Source organism: Tiliqua scincoides, chromosome 1 (genome assembly GCF_035046505.1).
Source record: "Tiliqua scincoides isolate rTilSci1 chromosome 1, rTilSci1.hap2, whole genome shotgun sequence".
In the NCBI taxonomy this organism is placed as follows: Eukaryota; Metazoa; Chordata; class Lepidosauria; order Squamata; family Scincidae; genus Tiliqua; species Tiliqua scincoides.
The window spans coordinates 31,373,368-31,392,855 of NC_089821.1; the positions used below are offsets into that span (position 1 = coordinate 31,373,368).

The 19,488-nt window shown below is 41.7% G+C and overlaps 1 protein-coding gene across 1 annotated transcript in view; it reads right to left on the reverse strand.

Moving 5' to 3' along the window:
* The window catches only part of PRR5L (proline rich 5 like), an 80,366-nt gene that overhangs the window by 17,598 nt on the left and 43,280 nt on the right, over positions 1-19,488 (reverse strand). Inside the window, exons 5-7 of the mRNA XM_066636423.1 lie at positions 17,197-17,254; positions 10,669-10,760; positions 232-372 (exon numbers count right to left, since the gene is read on the reverse strand). Coding sequence (XP_066492520.1) covers positions 232-372; positions 10,669-10,760; positions 17,197-17,254 — 291 coding nt within the window. The remainder of the gene's footprint in view (positions 1-231; positions 373-10,668; positions 10,761-17,196; positions 17,255-19,488) is intronic.

The window sequence follows — 19,488 nt, forward strand, 5'->3', positions numbered from 1 at the left end:
CCTGAGTTCTTACAGATATGTATCTCTTTCATCAACCCTGCAGATTTTAAGATGGACTTTTCAACCAGGGGTTCCATAAAGCCACTTCTGGGACTGTCTCAGTTCCTCTTCAAACTGTACAACTTTTACTCCTTCAGGTATACACAGACCTCTCCAAGTCTTCCCACCCATTTGTTAGTAATCTAAACAAAGCATATATAGAAGAAAGGGAAAAAATATGTCATCTCCCACCTGTAAAATCAGCAGCATCTGGACAATGGAAGGTGGGACTTTGGTTTGAACCTGAGGTAGAATGTCATCCAGCTTCAATCTTAACAAGACCCAGTCTCGGAAGCCAAGCAAGGAAATCTGACGAATAGTCAATTCTTGACCCTGAAATGCATACACACTCAAGTCAGTACCCACGGGGATACATTCAACCAAATTTATAGCAGGACATTCGTAAATAGCGCCCATTATTTAAATGCATATCACAGAGGAACAAGAAAGCATAGCAAGAGAATGCATTACAAATGAAGACATTGCAGCTGCCTGGCCTTCCGAGGAACCCTAAACTTTGCTTCAGGTATTTGGGTGGAGGGGTAAATCTGCTGTTGTAAGAGTATATGTTATCAGAACATATCCTAGTAAGCAGGCTAAGAGTTCCCATCCAACTTTCCAGCACCAATGCAGGTGGCAAGAGAACAGGCATTTCCTTACCTTGAAGACACCTCCGTGACTGCCCCCCTCCTGCTACATGATGCAGTGCACGCCTTGTTGGCATGGCTGCATCAGCGCAGGAAAGTTGGATAAGGTTGGGTTCTAAGCTATCTATTGGTATCCTTTTCAAAGAAAGGTAATTGAGGGCTCAAAACACAAAGTTTGGAAATCAATAACAGAATTTGTTATTTGAGGGTGTCCTGTCCTTTTCAGTTCATTTTAAGATTTTTTTTTAAGGCTATTACAAACACTAGATTTTATTTTTTAGCACATTTAAACATGGTTGAAACAGATCCAGGATTTCATTAACCAATATTATGGGCATATTTGCAAGAGTTTGTTACTGCCTTAAACCAGCTGATGCCAAGATGAAGCAGCTCCAAACTGCCTCTCAACCCTTCCCAAGGCTTTGTTTAGTGCCGGGCCTCTGACCTCTTCTTTCACAAGTTGAACTGTGCCCTGTATTCTCCCATGGGAATGGGTGTATAGCTAACCACCCCATAACCAATGAAGCAAATCTCTGACTAGAGGGAATCAATGTTTGTTAATCATCAATTCATAATGGGGTTAATGCCACAATTAGCAGCTTCATCAAAATGCAAATGAGAACTAAAGGCAATAACCCTGAAGCTGGACTTGCTATTCCAAATATGTGTTGCCTTCTTTAAGCATCAGGGGGTGTTTACGGGCAAAAAGAAAAAAAAAATGTGGCCAGGACAGAATTGTAAAAGTTCAGGTTTCTACTGGATCACAACATTAGCTTTGTAAATGCACATGTTTGAGCTCAGTCATTTAATCTTGTAAAATGAACACATGCTGAACGATAGTTTCTTTAAAGTGAACTGTAGGGCTTTAAATAGCCAGAGTGGGAACAAGGTGTTATCTCAGCAAACACATGGCCTATATTTGCCAAGGTAACAAAAAAGTAGGGCCACTTGCTGGGAGAAGAGTCCCATGAGAGGGCTGAGGTGTTTAAGCCCCATACCACCTACACATTCCCACCTGAACATGCCACTCCTGTAGAAGATATTTTCTGCCCAATTTGTGCTCACTTCTGCTTCTGGGGTGACGAAGGGGAGAGAAGGGAATGATAAAACATCCAAGGGAGATGCATTGGCAGAGAGGTGCAGAAAGGTTGAAGCACATCCCTGTTCACCAATGCCCTCCTCAAGTCTCCTCCCACCTCCACACTGGCTTTATGAAAGAAACTTATTGGTGATGGTGTTATGAAAGTACTCTTAGAATGACCGGTTGAGGTGTCCTGGTAGCTACTAACTCACATGCTCCCTCCTCCCTTATGGCACACAAGAGGGTGAAGCAACAAAGATTTTACTTTTGTGAACCCCAGTTCTGCATGGCGTACAGACTAAGGAATATATGGGTTAGCTAAAACTTGAAGTAAAAGCTTTTTATTTCCTTTTAGTATGTGTGAAAGGAGGAGGAGCTGCGGTGGGAACACTGAAGCCCACAGAGGTTCATTCTCATAGTTTAGGTCTCCCACCATGTGGGAACTGGACAAATGCATTGCAAATGTTGTGAACTACTAACTAGACCATACCATCCATGTTTACTCAGACATAGGTCCTTCTGTGAACCATGGGGCTTACTCTCAGGTAAGCATATACAGGATTGCAGTCTTAGTTCCTCATTTTCACTCATACCCATTTTCCCCAGACAGACTTCAGGACCCAAAACAAATTATTACCTCAGAAATAAAGACTGCATGGTCACACTTGCTAGCAACTGTTTGGGCTTGCTAGGCTTTGTTGCCAGCTTTGTACTTCTAAACAGAATATATAACCCCAAATAATCTTTGCAACACACAATAAGGATCACAGTCTTGCCACTTCAACCTATTTTCCCATTTCCAAACGTTTCCCATTTTTTCCAGGCACAAACTTCAAGAAATACATACAGCAAGAACAAACTCTTAATGAAATTATTATTTTTAAAAACCAATTTCCTGAGTGTTAAATTAAGCCTAGATCCTTTTCTTGCAGATTATGTAAAGCCATGCCAATTTTTTCAATAAATTAAACCATCTTGAATTGTTTGTGGAAAAGTCTTTCTGAAATTAATGGGACTTATTCACAGATTAGGACTATAGTGTTCTTGTGGAATTCTCATTCTAGCTGTGCAATGCAAGAGAATGCAGATATGGGTTCACAGCAGCAGTTACACTGGATCCCATTACACAGGCCAACACACATTTTGCTTCCTTAAATGTTACACCAATTCCTGGGTATATTTGGGGTGCCGATTCAAAAATGGCATCCATTTTGCCCTATCATGTCTAGTTTTGGAGACACAGCATAGCCTCTTTAGTGAATGGTTCAAGCAGCTTCCTCATGAGGAAGCTGCTTGAACCATTCACTAATGAGGCTATACTATATCTCCAAAACTTAGACGTGATAGGGCAAAACCGATGCCATTTTTAGAATCAGCACCCCAAATTCATATCAAACTACCATAAAGTTTGGGAAAAACTTTTCTGACCCTCAATTTTGTAGGCCTGTGTTATTACACCCTGGTTCTGCTATCTACTGGAGACAAGTGGTCCTGAGACAAAGTCATTCTATCAACTCCTACATTCTTCCTCCAGCCAATATTTCCATTCCCCAAAGTATCTGTGGATCTCAAACAACTATTTGGGAATAATTACACTACAGCCAAGTTATTGGTAAGCATTCTACCTCATACCTTTACAACGTTTGTAACGTTACTTCTATAACTGAGTCCAATTTAACACAGCAGTTACGTTCACACTGAAAGGAAAATCTTGCAATATATTTGTGCTATGATCCCTTTACATAAGCCAGGCAGCCAGCAAGGCATGAGTTGGGTGGGAGGAAACTATTGCTGCATAATATTGCATGGAAAAGTCACTTTTAAAATAGAGTGTCCACAGACAAGAAGTGGTATCTTAAAGGAAGAGGCACTTATGAAGATGACAGATGTAACATGTATGGAACAGAGGGGGCAAGGTAGCAAGTAGACTCCTTACATTCATTTCAAACAGAACTATTCCTCTGCAGGAATATTCCTCCTCTGGGGGAAAAAACCCAGCAAGATCTGTCTGTGTATAATATTAAATGGCCAATGTCTGTGATGTTGACATGAGGCCTGCCCACTGCAATTTCAGAGTATTTGTACTCATTTTAAAAATGTTTCTGGTTGTTTTTTTTTTAAACTAATAGGATGATAAACGGGTTAGCATATAAACATGCATGGATCACTTAAAATATAGAAGACATACCTACATGCCTTTGCCAATGTGACAGAGGGCCAAGACTGATAGTTGAGTCAGCATTCAGTGAGCCAATATATGCACTTGTCATTACAGCAAAATGCTGGGCTCACCTTATGTTAGAGAGATGCCCTATGCATCTCTCATTTCATTTTTATTATGTTCCTCCATTGTGTTGGTGTTTAAAATACAGTAATTCTGACAAGCAATTACAGCCACTAGTTCTAACAATGGCCAATTAAGCTAATCTCTAAAAGGAACTAGTTGCTTATTAAGGAGTCATTTCACACTTGCATTGTTTGGAGGGCTGCAGCTGATGGTGCAAGAACAGCACTTACTGAAACACATAGAGATAACTTCATCATCAGGTCCTTACACTCATTATTCCCAAGCTAATAACTCATATTACAGCGATCAGACGCTCTCCTTTCTCATGGAAGCTTTGCATTTGATAAGGTATTACACAAGTACCCAGACAACATAATTCTTGTTCAGGACTCCCTGCTGGTTCCATCCTTGACCTAAAAATGAAGCTACCTTAGCATTTCTCTGTCTCCAACCCCAGTTTTTAAGTTGCCTGTCAATCACTCTCATCTCCAACATCCATTAGTGTTCCTATTCAACAAGAACTTGGGAATTCTTGTTAAAGAATACAGTGAAGACCATTAAGAAGTATAAGGTGCAATTTAGTTCTTGCCAAATGGGCATCCCAATCCTGAATTGGGACCCCCAAACCCTTTTCTTGCATTAGGAAAATGGGTATAATGCACCCAGCTGATGGGAGACTCTCACCATCTTGTGGATTTTCTTCGGTTCAGGGCCTATCCCTACAGATGAGGGACATATGGGTGTGGCCATTCCTCTCCCATTGGGGTGGACTTTGATAACACATGAATGAGGCTTACATAAAGGGAGAAAATTCTACCTTACTTCCACTGAGGATTAGATGCACATCACTTCAGAAGCAAGAAACAAAGAATTTCTAAAGTGGCTTCATTTCACTTGCTTGCATTCCCACACATACCTTCGAGCATCTATTGCAAGTACAGGAGGAAGATAGAGATGGGGTGGGATGAGAAAGGCAGCATGATGGGAGGGAGAGAGCGAGAGAGAAACATACCATAGAAGATTAGTATATTTGTACCAAGAAGAAAGCCTGCATTTCCATTCTTCCAGCCCTTTTGGAAAATGTCAGTTTGAAAAGGATTATATGACACAGTTTCCTATTGACATTTTGTAGCTGGAAGAAAAGAATCAAACCGGTCAATACGAGTTTGCCAAGAACAGCTACAAAGGCAAGAAAAGTAAAGTGCATTTAGCTTTCTAAAGATTTCACTCTGCCCCCACTTCGAACTGCCCCTGTGTCCCTCCATCTCCACTGTAGCCTAGACAATATTTCACTTCCTTGGTGCTCAAAATAAGTTGTCTATTATTTAGATCTTAGAAGATTTTTTTTTTTTAATCTTGTGGGTCCCGCAGCGTAAAGCACAATAAAGCACAGTGTAAATGCAACAAAGATTGAGGATCTAAAAGATGGTTGAAATCATCAGGACAGAGAAGAAGAAAAATTTTGTTTGGAAATCCTTTGCCTCCTTCCTGATGTTTTCCGAAAAGAATATTATTACTGTTAAGAATATTTGTACACCACTTTTCAACAAAAATATTCCAAGCAGTTTACAGAAAAAATCAAATAACTAATTAGCTCAAAATCAAATAATAAACACTAGTATGTAGTAGGTTTTTTTATAATACCCATTTAAAAGTTACTCAATAGTTAGATCAGGGTCTCCAAACTTTATGGTATGAGGGCCAAGTTGTGTACCCAACACTGTGCAGCAGGCCAGAAAATAATATATTCACAGAGAAATGATGTGCTGAAAGTTTGATTGAAAACAAAAAGTTGGTGGGGGTGGAAGGGAACAGAGAGCAAAAATGGATTTGCACAGGCAGAGAGGGAATGGATTTTGAAAAAGGATTGGAAAAAAGTATAGGTACAAACCATAGTTTGAAAATTAATCACCAGTCTTGGGCCCAATGCTCTCTTTTCCTGCATCCTCTCATTTGAAGTGTCAATTTGTTCCTCTGGCAAACTGTGAGCTTTTGCAGAATTTGTAATGGAACATCATGCAAAACAATACAGGGCGAAAGGAAAAGAGGCAAAAGAGTGCAGAAATCTTGTTCTTGTGCAAGATCCCGTCTGCTTTTGGAGATGTTAGCTGCATGGGTGCAAAGAGACCAGAGGTCTCCAGACTAGGGTGTCACAACACCCCAACCAGGGAAGCCCCGTTTCTGCCCCCATAAACGGCAGCGGTGATGGTGAAGGCAGTGACGCAAAGGCAGTAGTACTGTCGGGGGCAAACAAGTTTTTTGTTGTTTTTTTTACTTATCTGAAGCAGCACCAGCCCTCTGGGGGGAGGGGGTTTCAGGCAACCTGAAGATTCCTCTTCAAAAACTTCAGAAAATAGTTTAAAAAATGGCTACTTCCAGTTTTTGTTGCAAAGCTGAAAGTGGTATTTTTTATTTTTTTTTTTACTATTTTCAGCAGTCTGGAGACTTTGGGAGCGCTTCAGTGGGGTCCTCAAACCCCCCAGGAGGCCGCTGCTGCCTCCGATAGGTAAAACAAGAAAACTTTTAACCATGGCAGCAATGCAATCATAGTGATGATGTCATTTCTTTCACCCCTCCTTACAGTGGTTCTCAAACTCCCACAGAGATAGGGAACTGCTGAAATAAACCATTGCCCTCATACTCTATTCCATTAATGTATTAAAAGTAGATAAATCTGTCTAAAATTGCAAACTCTGGTTCCACCCTCTTCTCAATGAACATTTATATTTCCTGTGTTTTGGTAAGAATGCCTAGGTGTAAAATGTGTGAGCACCACCACCAAGGGCAAATGTCAGCTGTCTGTGACAGATCAGGAGAGCGGGGGTGGTGGTGGACAAGTCGATGAAAGTGTCAATCCAATGTGTGGAGGCAGTAAAGAAGGCCAATTCTATGCTTGGGATCATTAGAAAAGGTATTGAGAACAAAACGGCTAATATTATAATGCCATTGTGCAAATCTATGGTAAGGTCACACCTGGAGTATTGTGTCCGGTTCTGGTCGCCACATCTCAAAAAGGACATAGTGGAAATGGAAAAGGTGCAAAAGGGAGCGACTAAGATGATTACTGTGCTGGGGCACCCTCCTTATGAGGAAAGGCCTCTTCAGCCTAGAAAAGAGACACCTGAAGGGGGACATGATTGAGACATACTAAATTATGCATGGGAAAGATAAAGTGGATAGAGAGATACTCTTTACACTCTCACATAACAGAACCAGGGGGCATCCACTAAAATTGAGTGTTGGGAGGGTTAGGACAGACAAAAGAAAATATTTCTTTACTCAGCGTGTGGTTGGTCTGTGGAACTCCTTGCCACAGGATGTGGTGACAGCATCTGGCCTGGATGCCTTTAAAAGGGGATTGGACAAGTTTCTGGAGGAAAAATCCATTACGGGTTACAAGCCATGCTGTGTATGTGCATCCTCCCGATTTTAGAAATGGGCTATGTCATACTGCCAATGCAAGGGAGGGCACCAGGATGCAGGTCTCTTGTTATCTGGTGTGCTCCCTGGGGCATTTGGTGGGCCGCTGTGAGATACAGGAAGCTGGACTAGATGGGCCTATGGCCTGATCCAGTGGGGCTGTTCTTATGATCCAGAAATTTTTACATTCAGTGCTAAAAGACTAGATTTCATGCTGCCTTAGCAGCACGGTGATATTTTTAGCCATCTCTTCTTTCTCTCCGCTCATCCAAATATCTGGCTCCCCATCTAGAGTACATCCGTGTCCATGAGAAGAGAGAAACTTTATATTCTTAGAGGGAAAGCCCTGTTACACTATAGCAACAATCCCAACGATCTCTTGGAAACTTAAAACTAACAAGTTTAAGGTTTCATGGCCACAGTGCTCTTCCTTGAATCTGTTAAGTGTTATCCTCAATTGGCAGAGATACAGATAGAAAGGGAGGTGATGTTGTGTTACTGGCAGTGCTTTTTAAAAGACAAGTAACATGTGCACATGGGGGGAGGGAACAATCATGTGCAGGGCCAATGGCGCAACTGTATAATTTGGTGGTGAAAGAAAAACAGAGTGACTGTACACAGAAGTTCACCACAGGGCTAAAAAATGGCCAGGGGTCAAAGTGGGTCTAACTGAAGTAGCTCACGCATTTAATCTAAACAGAGTGAATTCTAAAGCCAATAGTCACACACAACGGAACTCTGGGGAAAGCACTGAGAAGGAGGGGAGACCAAGAGAAGGGAAGAGAGAAGATGGAGCACAGAGGGGAAAACAAGGAGAGAGAAGGGACGTAGGGTGATTTGCTGGGCTTCCTGAAGAAGCAGGGTGAAGGTAACAGAAGGCTTTCAGGTACCAAGGAGAAAAAAGGAGGAAGGGAAATGGGAAGTTAGTGGGAGAGAATGGAGAAAGGTTTTGGTGGTTCAGGCTGCTGCAAACTGCTGTCTGCAGCCTGAACCAAGGACTCCTTGGTTCTAATTAGCCTCACCCCTTGCCTGTACTGTAATTGGATCCCGAATGCACTTCACCCACTTGGGTTAGGTAAACTGATCTCTCCCATCACAAACCCTCTTGCCCACCAATATGCTCAAGTTTTCAAAAGGGGAATCAACTAGCTGACTAACCTGTAGCTTTGGAAGCACTCAGGGAGAGAGGAAAGAAAAAGGAGGTGTTACCAACCTTGAGTGTGGCTGGCACAGTACTTTTCAGAGGTTGGAATGAGGCAAGCAGGTTGTAGTACCACGGTTAACAATCGAAACAGACAGCAAAGCAGGAATGGATGATCAGTGAAACAAACACAGAGCCCTAGTACTCAAGATTTTTATACATTCTTGCCCTGCAGAACCCAATGGGATTCTTAGGTGGGATGACTCAATGGCTGGTTGAGGACCTCTCGTGGAGTCCTTCCTGTTGAGGATGCAGTAACTAGCATGGCTGGTCCATTGACTCATTGGTCTGTTTCCTAGATTGAGCCTAATCCTGTGAGGATTTTTGGATGTTTTTTTCCAAACTCAAGACTCCAGGGAGGTGCTATGGTCACAGGACATATATGCTGTTTGAGCAAGATTTGGAGCTGAAAAACTTTCATCTACATGGAGGCATGAAAACTACATTTGAATTTAAACAGTAAACAAGACTCCATTCAAATTTTGAGTTTGACTCAATGGACCAATTTTTGGGGGGGAGGGGGGAGCGATTGTATGGTTCAATGAAAAATGTGGCCTTCTTGGCCTGTAAATCTATGGCCTCTTGCCATCAGTCCTGCAAACAGCCATGTTACTGGTCATGTTACTGGTCTAGCCCCTTGCTCTCCACCTAGCACCAAATATGCATGCTTAGATGCATGTCTCCTGCACGCATTACACCGCAACCTCATTTTCTTCTTCCTGTACCTACATTTTACATATCTGCCAACCTAGGATAATACTAAATGGAGCGAATAAAATGAATTCTGGTCCACTCAACGTTATTCCACAATAAAAATTTGGTAGTCTTTAAAAAGGTGCCAGGAGACAGTCATTCAAATTCTAGTACACTTGCACACAGTGTTTATCCTATTTGGCTAAGTGAGAGAGATGACTCCTTGTTTAAGTCTCAGTGGCTGGACAAACAAACTTTGCAGTACATCTGGAGAAATTGTGGTTTAAAGCTCAGTTCTCTTTTTCCTGTATGTCTGTGGTGATGGGGATGGAGAATCCAGATACTGGTGCCACCCTTCTTTTCCTCAGATCTGTCCTTAATGCCAGGGTCAACATCAGTAGACTCCACTGCCCCTTTGTCCATGAGGCCAAAGACAGGCAGAGAGAGGATGAAAGTCTCTCTTTCAATTACGTTGCAATTCCCCACAAATGTAAGGCTATATTATGTAACTCAGAGTTTTGGAGGACTGGGATTGACTGAGTTCTACCAGCTGGAGGCAGACAATAGGTTAAAATATAGAGTTTGTTTAAACTATGTAGTGGGAGGTTGGATAAAGCAAGAAGATAGATATAAAACAAGCAGTCTTGGGAAATGGCTTGGGCGTTGGCCGTGTCCCGGTGCAAACCTTAAGCAAAAATGTAAGCAGGAGATCACAGGCAAACTTAGAAGCAAAATCATTTCCTAATGTGTGTAAATCTCACTGTTCTATCTGGCACTTACTCCAAAGTCAGCTTGAAGAGTCTATCACACCTCACTGATCCCTAGGAAGTGAGCAGAACACATCTAAGTATACTTATGCTTGATTGTAAGAAAACTAGGGATCTCATTGGTCCATTTGACTTGATAGTTTGCAATCAACTGGGCATGTCCATCTGCTCTCTGACCTAGGCTTGGATACTCAAACAACTGGTTCATTCCAATCTAAGCAGATGGACTAGCTAGGAGCAATTTTTCTTGCTGGACCCTTGTGAGGACAACAAGGAACACACAGAATAATTTGTCTTTTGACCATGGGGGTCTTTCTGCAGTGCTGCTGATTCAAAGAACTTCAAGGAAGCTTCATTCCTGCGGAACTTCATGCAGAAGAACCTTTCCTCAAGAAAAGCAAATGGGGAAACTGTAGGGAGCAGGGGAATTCATTCTTCACAAGACTGGAGACTTGTGTTACTCAACAGTTTTAAGGAACAGCAACTTTTGAGAAATTTTAACCATATTATCTGAAAAGCTTAACGAGACTTACCTGGACAGGATAAAATATAGCTTGGAGGGTAGGAAGAGTCTCTGTGAAGAAGTTATCCCAAATTTCAGATAAGGCATGGATGAGATTCTCTCCTAAAACAAAAAGAGGCAGCAATTAGTTTCACTTTTATTCAAGCAGTCATTTTTTTTTGTAATGCTCAGCATCTATGTAAGCCATTATTTATTACTAATAATTTTATATACACCACACTTAAACAAAAGTCACCCTAATACTGTACTGCCTAACTTTATATAAATGCGATCAAAACTTAGTAACTAGAGTTAAATTTATGTTTATCCTCCTACAAAGATAAAATGCTAGTCAATGTCCTGAAACAACCAACATCCCACCCTGCCTTGGGCTAAGGCTATAAAATATGAAAAAAAACCAAAAGAATTGTGCATCTCCTTAGGAAAACAGACCCTAGTTCCCAAAGTCGTACAAAATCTAGTTACACATTAACAAAAAACAATTAACTGCTGGGAGAGAGGAGAAGGAACAGCACACCATGGATGGATTTCAGGACAGAAATATCCAGAGCCTCCTCTACAACCAACCAGTCCCTATGATGTCTAGTGGGCAAAACACCTGAACATCAGAAAGCAGTTTAAGCCATGACACCATCACAAGGAGTTAAAAATTTGTATTCTCAGTCTGTAGTCTATTAGAGGTTTCCAAACTGGAGACCACTGTGGAACAAGCCTCCCCCCCCCCCGTCCCGAGCAGCATTCACCGTTCCACTGCTCTGATGTTTTGTTCTTCACCCATGTGGGCCATAGGGATGCTCTGGGTAGTCATGTCTATGGCCCACACATCCAGGTGCAAAGCTTGCTGGGATGTGGGTCATAGACATGACTGCCCAGAGCATTCCTATGCCCACATGGGTGAAGAATGAAGCAGCAGAGCAGTGGAACAGCAAGTGCTGCTCATGGAGCTGAGGGATTTTGGCAAATGCAGGATCTGGCCCACAGACCAGGATCTGATGAGCCCTGGTCTATATGAAGAGTATATCAAAAAAGGACTGCCTCCTGAAGACCTCAGAACACCCTCCAGATGCAACCGGAGCACAGCTCCTGTCACATTCAGAGGGGACACAGGGGCAAGCAAGTGGGGCAGGACCCCAACTTCTGCAGTGGGGGTGATATTGCTGCCCCCCACGAAGAATGTTCCCTGGGGTCCTGTGAACCTTGTGACCCTCCCCCCTCCCAGCATCGCTACTGCTCATGGAAGGCACTGCTCCAGGATGCCACAAACAAAAAGCTCTTTTCATAGAAGGATATTTCACATGTCCTTCTTTCATCACATTGCTTAACGGGAATGATTCTAGATTTAAGATAAGCCTCCTTACAGCAACAAAACTCACCATTCCATTGTCACCTACAAGGACTAGCAAGATTATCAATCAACAAATGGCTTATTAGATATAGTACAGGCATCTCACTAATAATGTGTGTTTTCTCTTGCTTTTTCTTATATACACCACACTTGTTGTCCTAATAAAGTTAGAAATTTAAAAGAAGATGTAGTACAGATATCTCCTGGTATCCTCAGGGGATATATTCCTGCCCACCCCTGTGGATATAGGAAGCCATGGATAAGAGGGGACCCTATCCCTGAAGTTCCCCATGCCCCAATTTCTTAGTTTGGTTTTATTGCATGAAGAGAGAAAGTGTTTTGCTTGAACAAATGCTATAAGCAGAAAGCTTATAGCAAGGCAAGCCTAGGAGACTGATAGTGAACATTCACTTCCAGCTTCCTGTTCGCTTTTAGTCTCCATTCTAGGCTGCAGGCTGCTTGCCTCGCTATAAGCTTTCTGCTTGTGAAGCAAAACAAAGGGCACGGGGAGAGCACAGGGATAACAGATCTGTAGATACAAATAATGATTTGTGTTCTTTCATCTTACCGCAGTTATATCAGTGCAATTCCCACTTTGCCCAATTTAAGAGGTGGGTCATATAAATAGCAGCATTAGGGTTGGAACCAATGCAACATTGGTTCACATGACAATGGACAGAATCATCAGCAGATACCTCCAAGTAGTAGCTGTTAAGTACATAATACTATGGCTGCAGGTTGGTCTTGGATGTGGGAGATCCACTAGACTGGCCATCTCACAGCTTAATCTAGCTGTCAGAAGTTGGATGTTAGGCTACCATGTCAATTTGAGCTTCCTGGAGGAAGAGGAGTAAACAATGTTCCAGATTCCAGCATTTCAATCCAGCTAATGATAACTGATAATGAAAATGGTGCATATGGAGGCTTCTCCACGCTTATTATTTGTTCAATCCAGAACATTAAGTATAAATCTGATGCACATTCTATCACCCAATGTAATGCATTCAAATGCAGATAACTCCTGTCCACACTACAATTTGTTTTCAGATGATATGCACTGGAATAATCATCCCCAAATACATGTTGATGCAACTAGTCGCCCATTAAGTACCTTTTCAGAAGCATGATACCAGTTGAATGTACTCGTTTGTGGACTCCTCTGCCATAATCTGTCCTCCAACGAGTATCAAATAATTTATATTCTACATTTCTATTGGTAAAGAGGCATTCAAGGTTCTTAACAATAGGAATGGAAATAAAACAATCTGATGATAGACCAAAAACAAAGTTACAACTCACAGCACAGTATTAAGCAGGATTTAAAGGCCTCCGTTGCAGAGCCAGTCAACTCAAAGGGCAGCAGAAATGCTTTTGGCTGGTCACTGAAAGCTGCACAGGAGGCTCTGTATTCCCTGGAGGGCCAAAAACCCTACAAGTAGTTCCCATTTTCATCACAGAGATAATACCTCTTTGGTCACAGGTTACAAACACTTTTCAGTCCATGTGCAATCGCAAAACTGAAAGGGCATCGGCGGAATCTTTGCTGTAACCATGGAACAGCAGAATCACTCATTTTTCTCCCCGAAAAAAATTTCAGCAGCCACATTGGCTCCATTTTAATTTCCACATAAATCTGAATGATTCAGAAACTCACCACTAAGAAGCTGCCAAATTAAGCTTTTATTTCCAGCCTGGAACCGCCATTTTCCAGCTGTTGGGTGTTTGGTCTCCTAAAGGAGGCCAGATGGGTAGACAGACAGATGCCCTGGCCTATGACATTGATGACACAGTTTCCACAAGTACCATGTGACTTACATTGCAGCTCTCAAAAGTGGGTCCTGCTAGTCTGAATATTACAGCTTTACCACCAGATCTTATTCAATGTACTCTGAAGTAAGCCACAGATTTCAGTGGGACTGACATCCAAGTAAGCACACCCAGAATTGCAGCCTTAGTGACCCATGTCCTGCTTATTTCCAACATAATTTTATTGCTTTCAAAATTAACTGGTAAAATTCTCCCTTGGAGGGAGCCTGCATGCTCCAAGTAGAAACAAGGAGACATTGTCTAGCAATTGGCAAACTTCATTAAAGACCAAGCCTGAGAGTTCCTGCATCACAAGGGGCTGTGAACCGGTGATCACTCGCTAAGACTGGTTTTAAAACAGACACAGTGGACCTAATCCATACAAAATAAAGCACATAATATAAAAGCAAAAAGGAAGCTGTGCAGCTGCTTTCCTTGCCTGCACTTTTGGGTGCTGGGTGTGGGGCAGACCTGCCAAGTGACAGGAAATAAAAACCACCATTAGAGGCAATTCACCTTTACAAGATTTACCCACAATGACAGAGTTACCTACTAGTGACCCCATAGGAAAGCCTTCTTAACTAGAACAGGGTTTATACATTTTTGTTTTGCCTTTGGAATCATGCGACTGTCACACATAATGTAAAAACATAGGTATACTCAGGCTGATAATTAAAATAATTTGTGGACAATGCAGGGGTTTCCAAAATTATCATCACATCATTATCATCTTTTGGTCATTTAAAGGCATACTAACCTAATTTGACTGTGGATTTGATTGACTTTTTTTGGATATAAAAATTTGGAAAGTAGCCCTGGATACAAAATTAGAAAGTAGCCCTGCAGGAAGTGGCTCGAATTGGTGTTGATAAAAATGGCTTTTGAAAATCTAAAAGATGATCATGAAAGCCAGGCCTTGTTGGTGGACTTTCTGATGGATTTTAGAAGAGAAATGGAGCAACAAGTCAGAGAACTCTCTGAACAAATTGGGCAAATAAGCTCCTCCCTTGTAAACTCACGGGAACAGATTATAAACAATAGAGAAGAAAAAAGAATGGATCAGATGTCAGATGAAGTTAAAGAAGTGGAGTATTTTGAAATGGGACACGAGATGGAAGAAGCAATTGTTATAATAACTGGGAATCTTAAGGAAGAAAAAAGACGAAATGTTCAGAGAGCAAGCTGTCTCAAGAAGAGGAAGAATTTATGGATTGAATTCAAGAATAACAGAATGAAAAAGAAGAAAGAAAAACAGGGGGGGGGGACTTAAGAAGAAAAAGAAGAAAAAGAAGAAGTGGAAGAACCAGTAGGAGGACTAAGAGGGAACACCAATAAGATAGAGTACAAAGTAAACAATAAGAAGAAGGGCGAAATGGTTGAATAATAAATAGAATTTTATTTTTTTTAAACATATTAAATTAAAATAGATGCAAATGAAAATTTGAAATATAAATATTGTGGAAATTAAGTGGTATTAAGATAAATATTTTATTAATTAGATTAAACTAAAGTGGATGAAAAGGGAATTTGGAATATAAGTATAATGAAAATTAAAGTGGTAAATATATGAAATAAATTAGATGGAATTGCAATTTTGGAATATAAGTATTGTGTAAAATATAGTGGTATTAAGACAAATAAAAGGGTTATTTTATAAAAAAGAAGGTAAATAAAATAAATTATAGATGTCAATTTATTTTGGAGAAAATATTAAATCTGTATTTTGGGTTAATAAATATGTGGTGGATAAGCGAAGTATAATATTATTGTAATTGGAGATATTTGTTTTTAGATGTGATATTAGAAATTAAGAATCAGATAAGAGATTGTATTTTAGAGGTTAGTTTAGTGGTAAGAAGAGTCTATAAGTAAAAGTTTGAAGCCTTTTTTGATTGGATAGTTATGGAAAATGATGTATAATATGTTATAAGAGATATTGAAGGAGGTAATACCATGGTAATTGGAGACTTTTTTTTAGATGTCATATTAGAAATTAAGAATCAGATAAGAAAGATTTTATTTTAGAGACTAGTTTAGTGGTAAGAAGAGTGTATAAGTAAAAGTTTGAAGTGTTTTTTTTTTATGATGGGATAGATAAGGTTAGAGGAAAAATATGGAATGTTAAAGTATTAACCAGCTGGGTTAAAGAATATGATAATTTTTGTATTGATTATTAATTTCGTTTGGATTAATGTTTGTTGTAATCGATGGCCACCACCCTCGTGTGTAACCTATGTAGTCCTAGCCCTAAGTCTATCCAATTTTCCTTACCTGTATCTGTAATAAATAAAGTATTATATAAAAAAAAACAAAATTATCATCACAACGTCTTAGGGCACTGCGGTATACTGGAACACTGCCTGATGTCCCTGGTGGCTTCCCTACCTGTCTCCCCAGGTGATGCCTTCTGGGCAGTGCCCAGGAGAGACAGGTGAAGGCAAAACCATGACAGGGCTCCATGACTGCAAGCTGCCATGACTGCAGCAAGCTTGGGAACTATTGCCTCAGGGTGAATGTGTGAAACTCAAGAAATTCTAGCTCAAACACAAAATTAAGTGCTCCAAATCAAGGGTTGTTGATGCCCCTTTCCTTCCAAAACTCCCTCCATCATCTTGTGTGCAAGTCTTGATTTGCCAGGGTAGTGAAAATCTGACAGACATGCCCCTCAGCCAATCACCTTTTTCGACCACAATGTTCTGAACAGACAACCACCTGCCAAGTGGTAACTGACACCTAGGTAGGCATATGGTCATCTGTATTGCCCTACCAAGCTGGAAAGGAAAATCTCACCACACTAGATTAGAAATCAAGGGAACCAAGGCAATGGTAAGATTCTTTACCCTACCAGGCAGAACAATGGCAACCAGATTGCAGTAGCATAGCTATGGGGGGCACATCACTAAGTTTTGCAGGATGCCTCAACCCGCCATGTAAGCTGTCCTTCCCCCTGGACATCAGAACCATTGCTAGTAGCAACAGCAACACAGTGGCATCTCCTCTGCACAGCCCTCGCCTCCAGTAATGGCTCCGATGGCGAGGGGCAGCTTGCACGGGGCATTGAGGTACCCTGCAAAACTTAGTGCTGTGCTCCCCCCTAGCGACACCACTGCCAGATGATCAAATGGTTTGATGTGCACACTTGTTTCAGGTAAATTCCTAGTTGGTGAAGGATGGTTTGTCTTCAGCCATTCTAATCCATGCTCTCATCCAGACCCTGCTGTGCTGCATGCACGACAGGATATTTGGAACGTTTAGCCATATGAATCATTCGGAGGTGGCGTTTTCTCCACAAATCCACCTCAGCTACCCAAGCTTCCAAGGATGACTCAGCACAAGGACTACTGGGGGCCCCCACAACCCTCCTCCCCGCAGCCTCTCTATACTTGCCTTCGCAAAGCTTAACCTTCTCCTCTATGAACAGCAAGCCCTTCGCAAGGAGCTGGTTCTGCCAAAGAGAAGAGAGAAAGGTTGGCTTTTTCCACAGACTCAAAACACACTTGAAGATTTCAGTTTTTAAAATGCCCTTTGTGATGGATTTGCTTAACCAGTTGAAAGAGCAATATGCTCTTGGCAGCGACCCAGGGCTGCAGCTACAGGAGAATACATATGCCCACAATACCGATTTCAATCAACCAAGCTGTCAACAGTAGTCATTTGCACGTGAGAACCACATCCAGGAAATTGGTCCTTAAACTTCGCACACGCAATAATCAAAGCAACCTCTGCAGATCAATTCAGTCATGATCTCAACTTACCGTCAAGCCCTTAACCAGGATCCACAGAGTCTGTTCAAACAGAACAGGTTTAGAACATGCATGCCATGCTACAGGCAAGACTTTTCATTCTGAAACTTAGAACTCCATGTCCTGCACATTTAGCATGTTCCGGAGACTACAGAAGAAAGGGTAGAGTTTCTCCCGAGTGCAAGAGAACTCACAATTAATAAATCAGAACCAGCACCATAAGCTGCTGTTTGGGTCTTCAAAGATGGCCTCAGGAAACTCACTGCTTATCTAACATTTAAAATAAAGCATAATATTATGACTACCCAATGAGTCTTGCAGTGTGGCAAGAACTGGAGCACAACACAATGAGGCTGCAATCCTAGGCACACTTCCCTCACAGTAAGCCCCACTGAAGACAATGGGATGTATTGCTGAGTGGGGCTGCATAGATTGTACTCTTATTTATATAGTACCTCTCACAGCATATCTTTACAGCAGGGGTGCCCAAACCCCGGCCCTGGGACCGCTTGCGGCCCTCGAGGACTCCCAATCTGGCCCGCGAAGAGCCCCAGTCTCGAATGAGCCTCTGGCCCTCTGGAGACTTGCTGGAGCCCGCGCTGGCCTGACGCAACTGCTCTCAGAGTGGCGGCCAACCTCTCACATGAGCTGTGGGACAAGGGCTCCCTCCTCTGCTTGCCATTTCACGTCTGTGATACAGTAGAAGTAGCAGCAAGGGAAAGGCTGGCTTTGCTTTGCTTCATGGATCACAGCCTACTTTCATTCATTCATATAAGTTCCATCTCTAATATATTCATTTATGTAAATTTATTCAAATTTGAAATGTAAATTAATTCTTTTTTTCCTAGCCCCCGACACAGTGTCAGAGAGATGATGTGGCCCTCCTGCCAAAAAATTTGGACACCCCTGCTTTACAGCATATGCTATCCCAAGAAACTGACAATCTAAAGCAGGGGTATCAAACTTGTTTCCTACAGAGAGCTGAATTTTACATTCATGGTGCCTGCTGAAGGCCAGAAGTGACATCATTAAACAGAAAATGACATCATTAAGCAGATTATGGCCAGAAATGAAAACTTTATTCTCACATAGGAACACATTAGCTGCAATAGAAGAGAGATGACAGAAGAGAAAATGTACAAATCTTGTTCATATTTCTAAGATATACGAGAGCCCAATTATAACGGGGGCTGGGTAAATTGCTTTTGGTGGCTGCATCCAGTCCATGAGCCTTATGTCTGACACCCCTGAGCTAAAGTTTGACAGTAGAAAGAAGGTAACTCAGAAGGAATGTGAGCAAATGCAACTTAACATGCATATCAGTAGATACCAACTGTACACAGACAGCCGTTTCCCTGGCATTAGTTTACACCTTAACACAGAAGAGCCATTTGGCAACCTGGTAAACAGCACTGCTCTGCCAGGTGGAAAGAAAAATCATGCCATTCTTCATCTGATCTTGGTAAGCAAGGCAGTGGTAAGATGCTCAGAGCTTGGCAGGACACTGCAGAACTCAAGTGGTTACTAAGTGGTTACATGCATATTGTGGTTGAGTTACTGCTAAGTAAAGCTGTCATCTGTATTTACCCTTGGTTGTCATTGGAAACAACAACAACGCGGTCACAAAGGCACAAGGGTTTTCTAGGTAAGTTTCCTAGATTATTATAGCAAAATAAGAACTTACTCAGATGGGGCAAAGCAGAGGCGGAATGGAGCTGCACCGAGACCCTTCATCCTTACTTCTGGACAAAATGAGGCACAAATGATTCTTCACAACCATCTGGCTCTCATGAAACCAAGGTGTATAGCTATACAGTGTGGCATGCTCACTGCTCAAGTATGGCCCTCAGCGTGAAGCAAGGCCTGCCAGCAATCAATCACAAAAAAGGGGCAGGAGGATCACTGGTCCCACAGGTTTTTATGATGCACGCTCAAA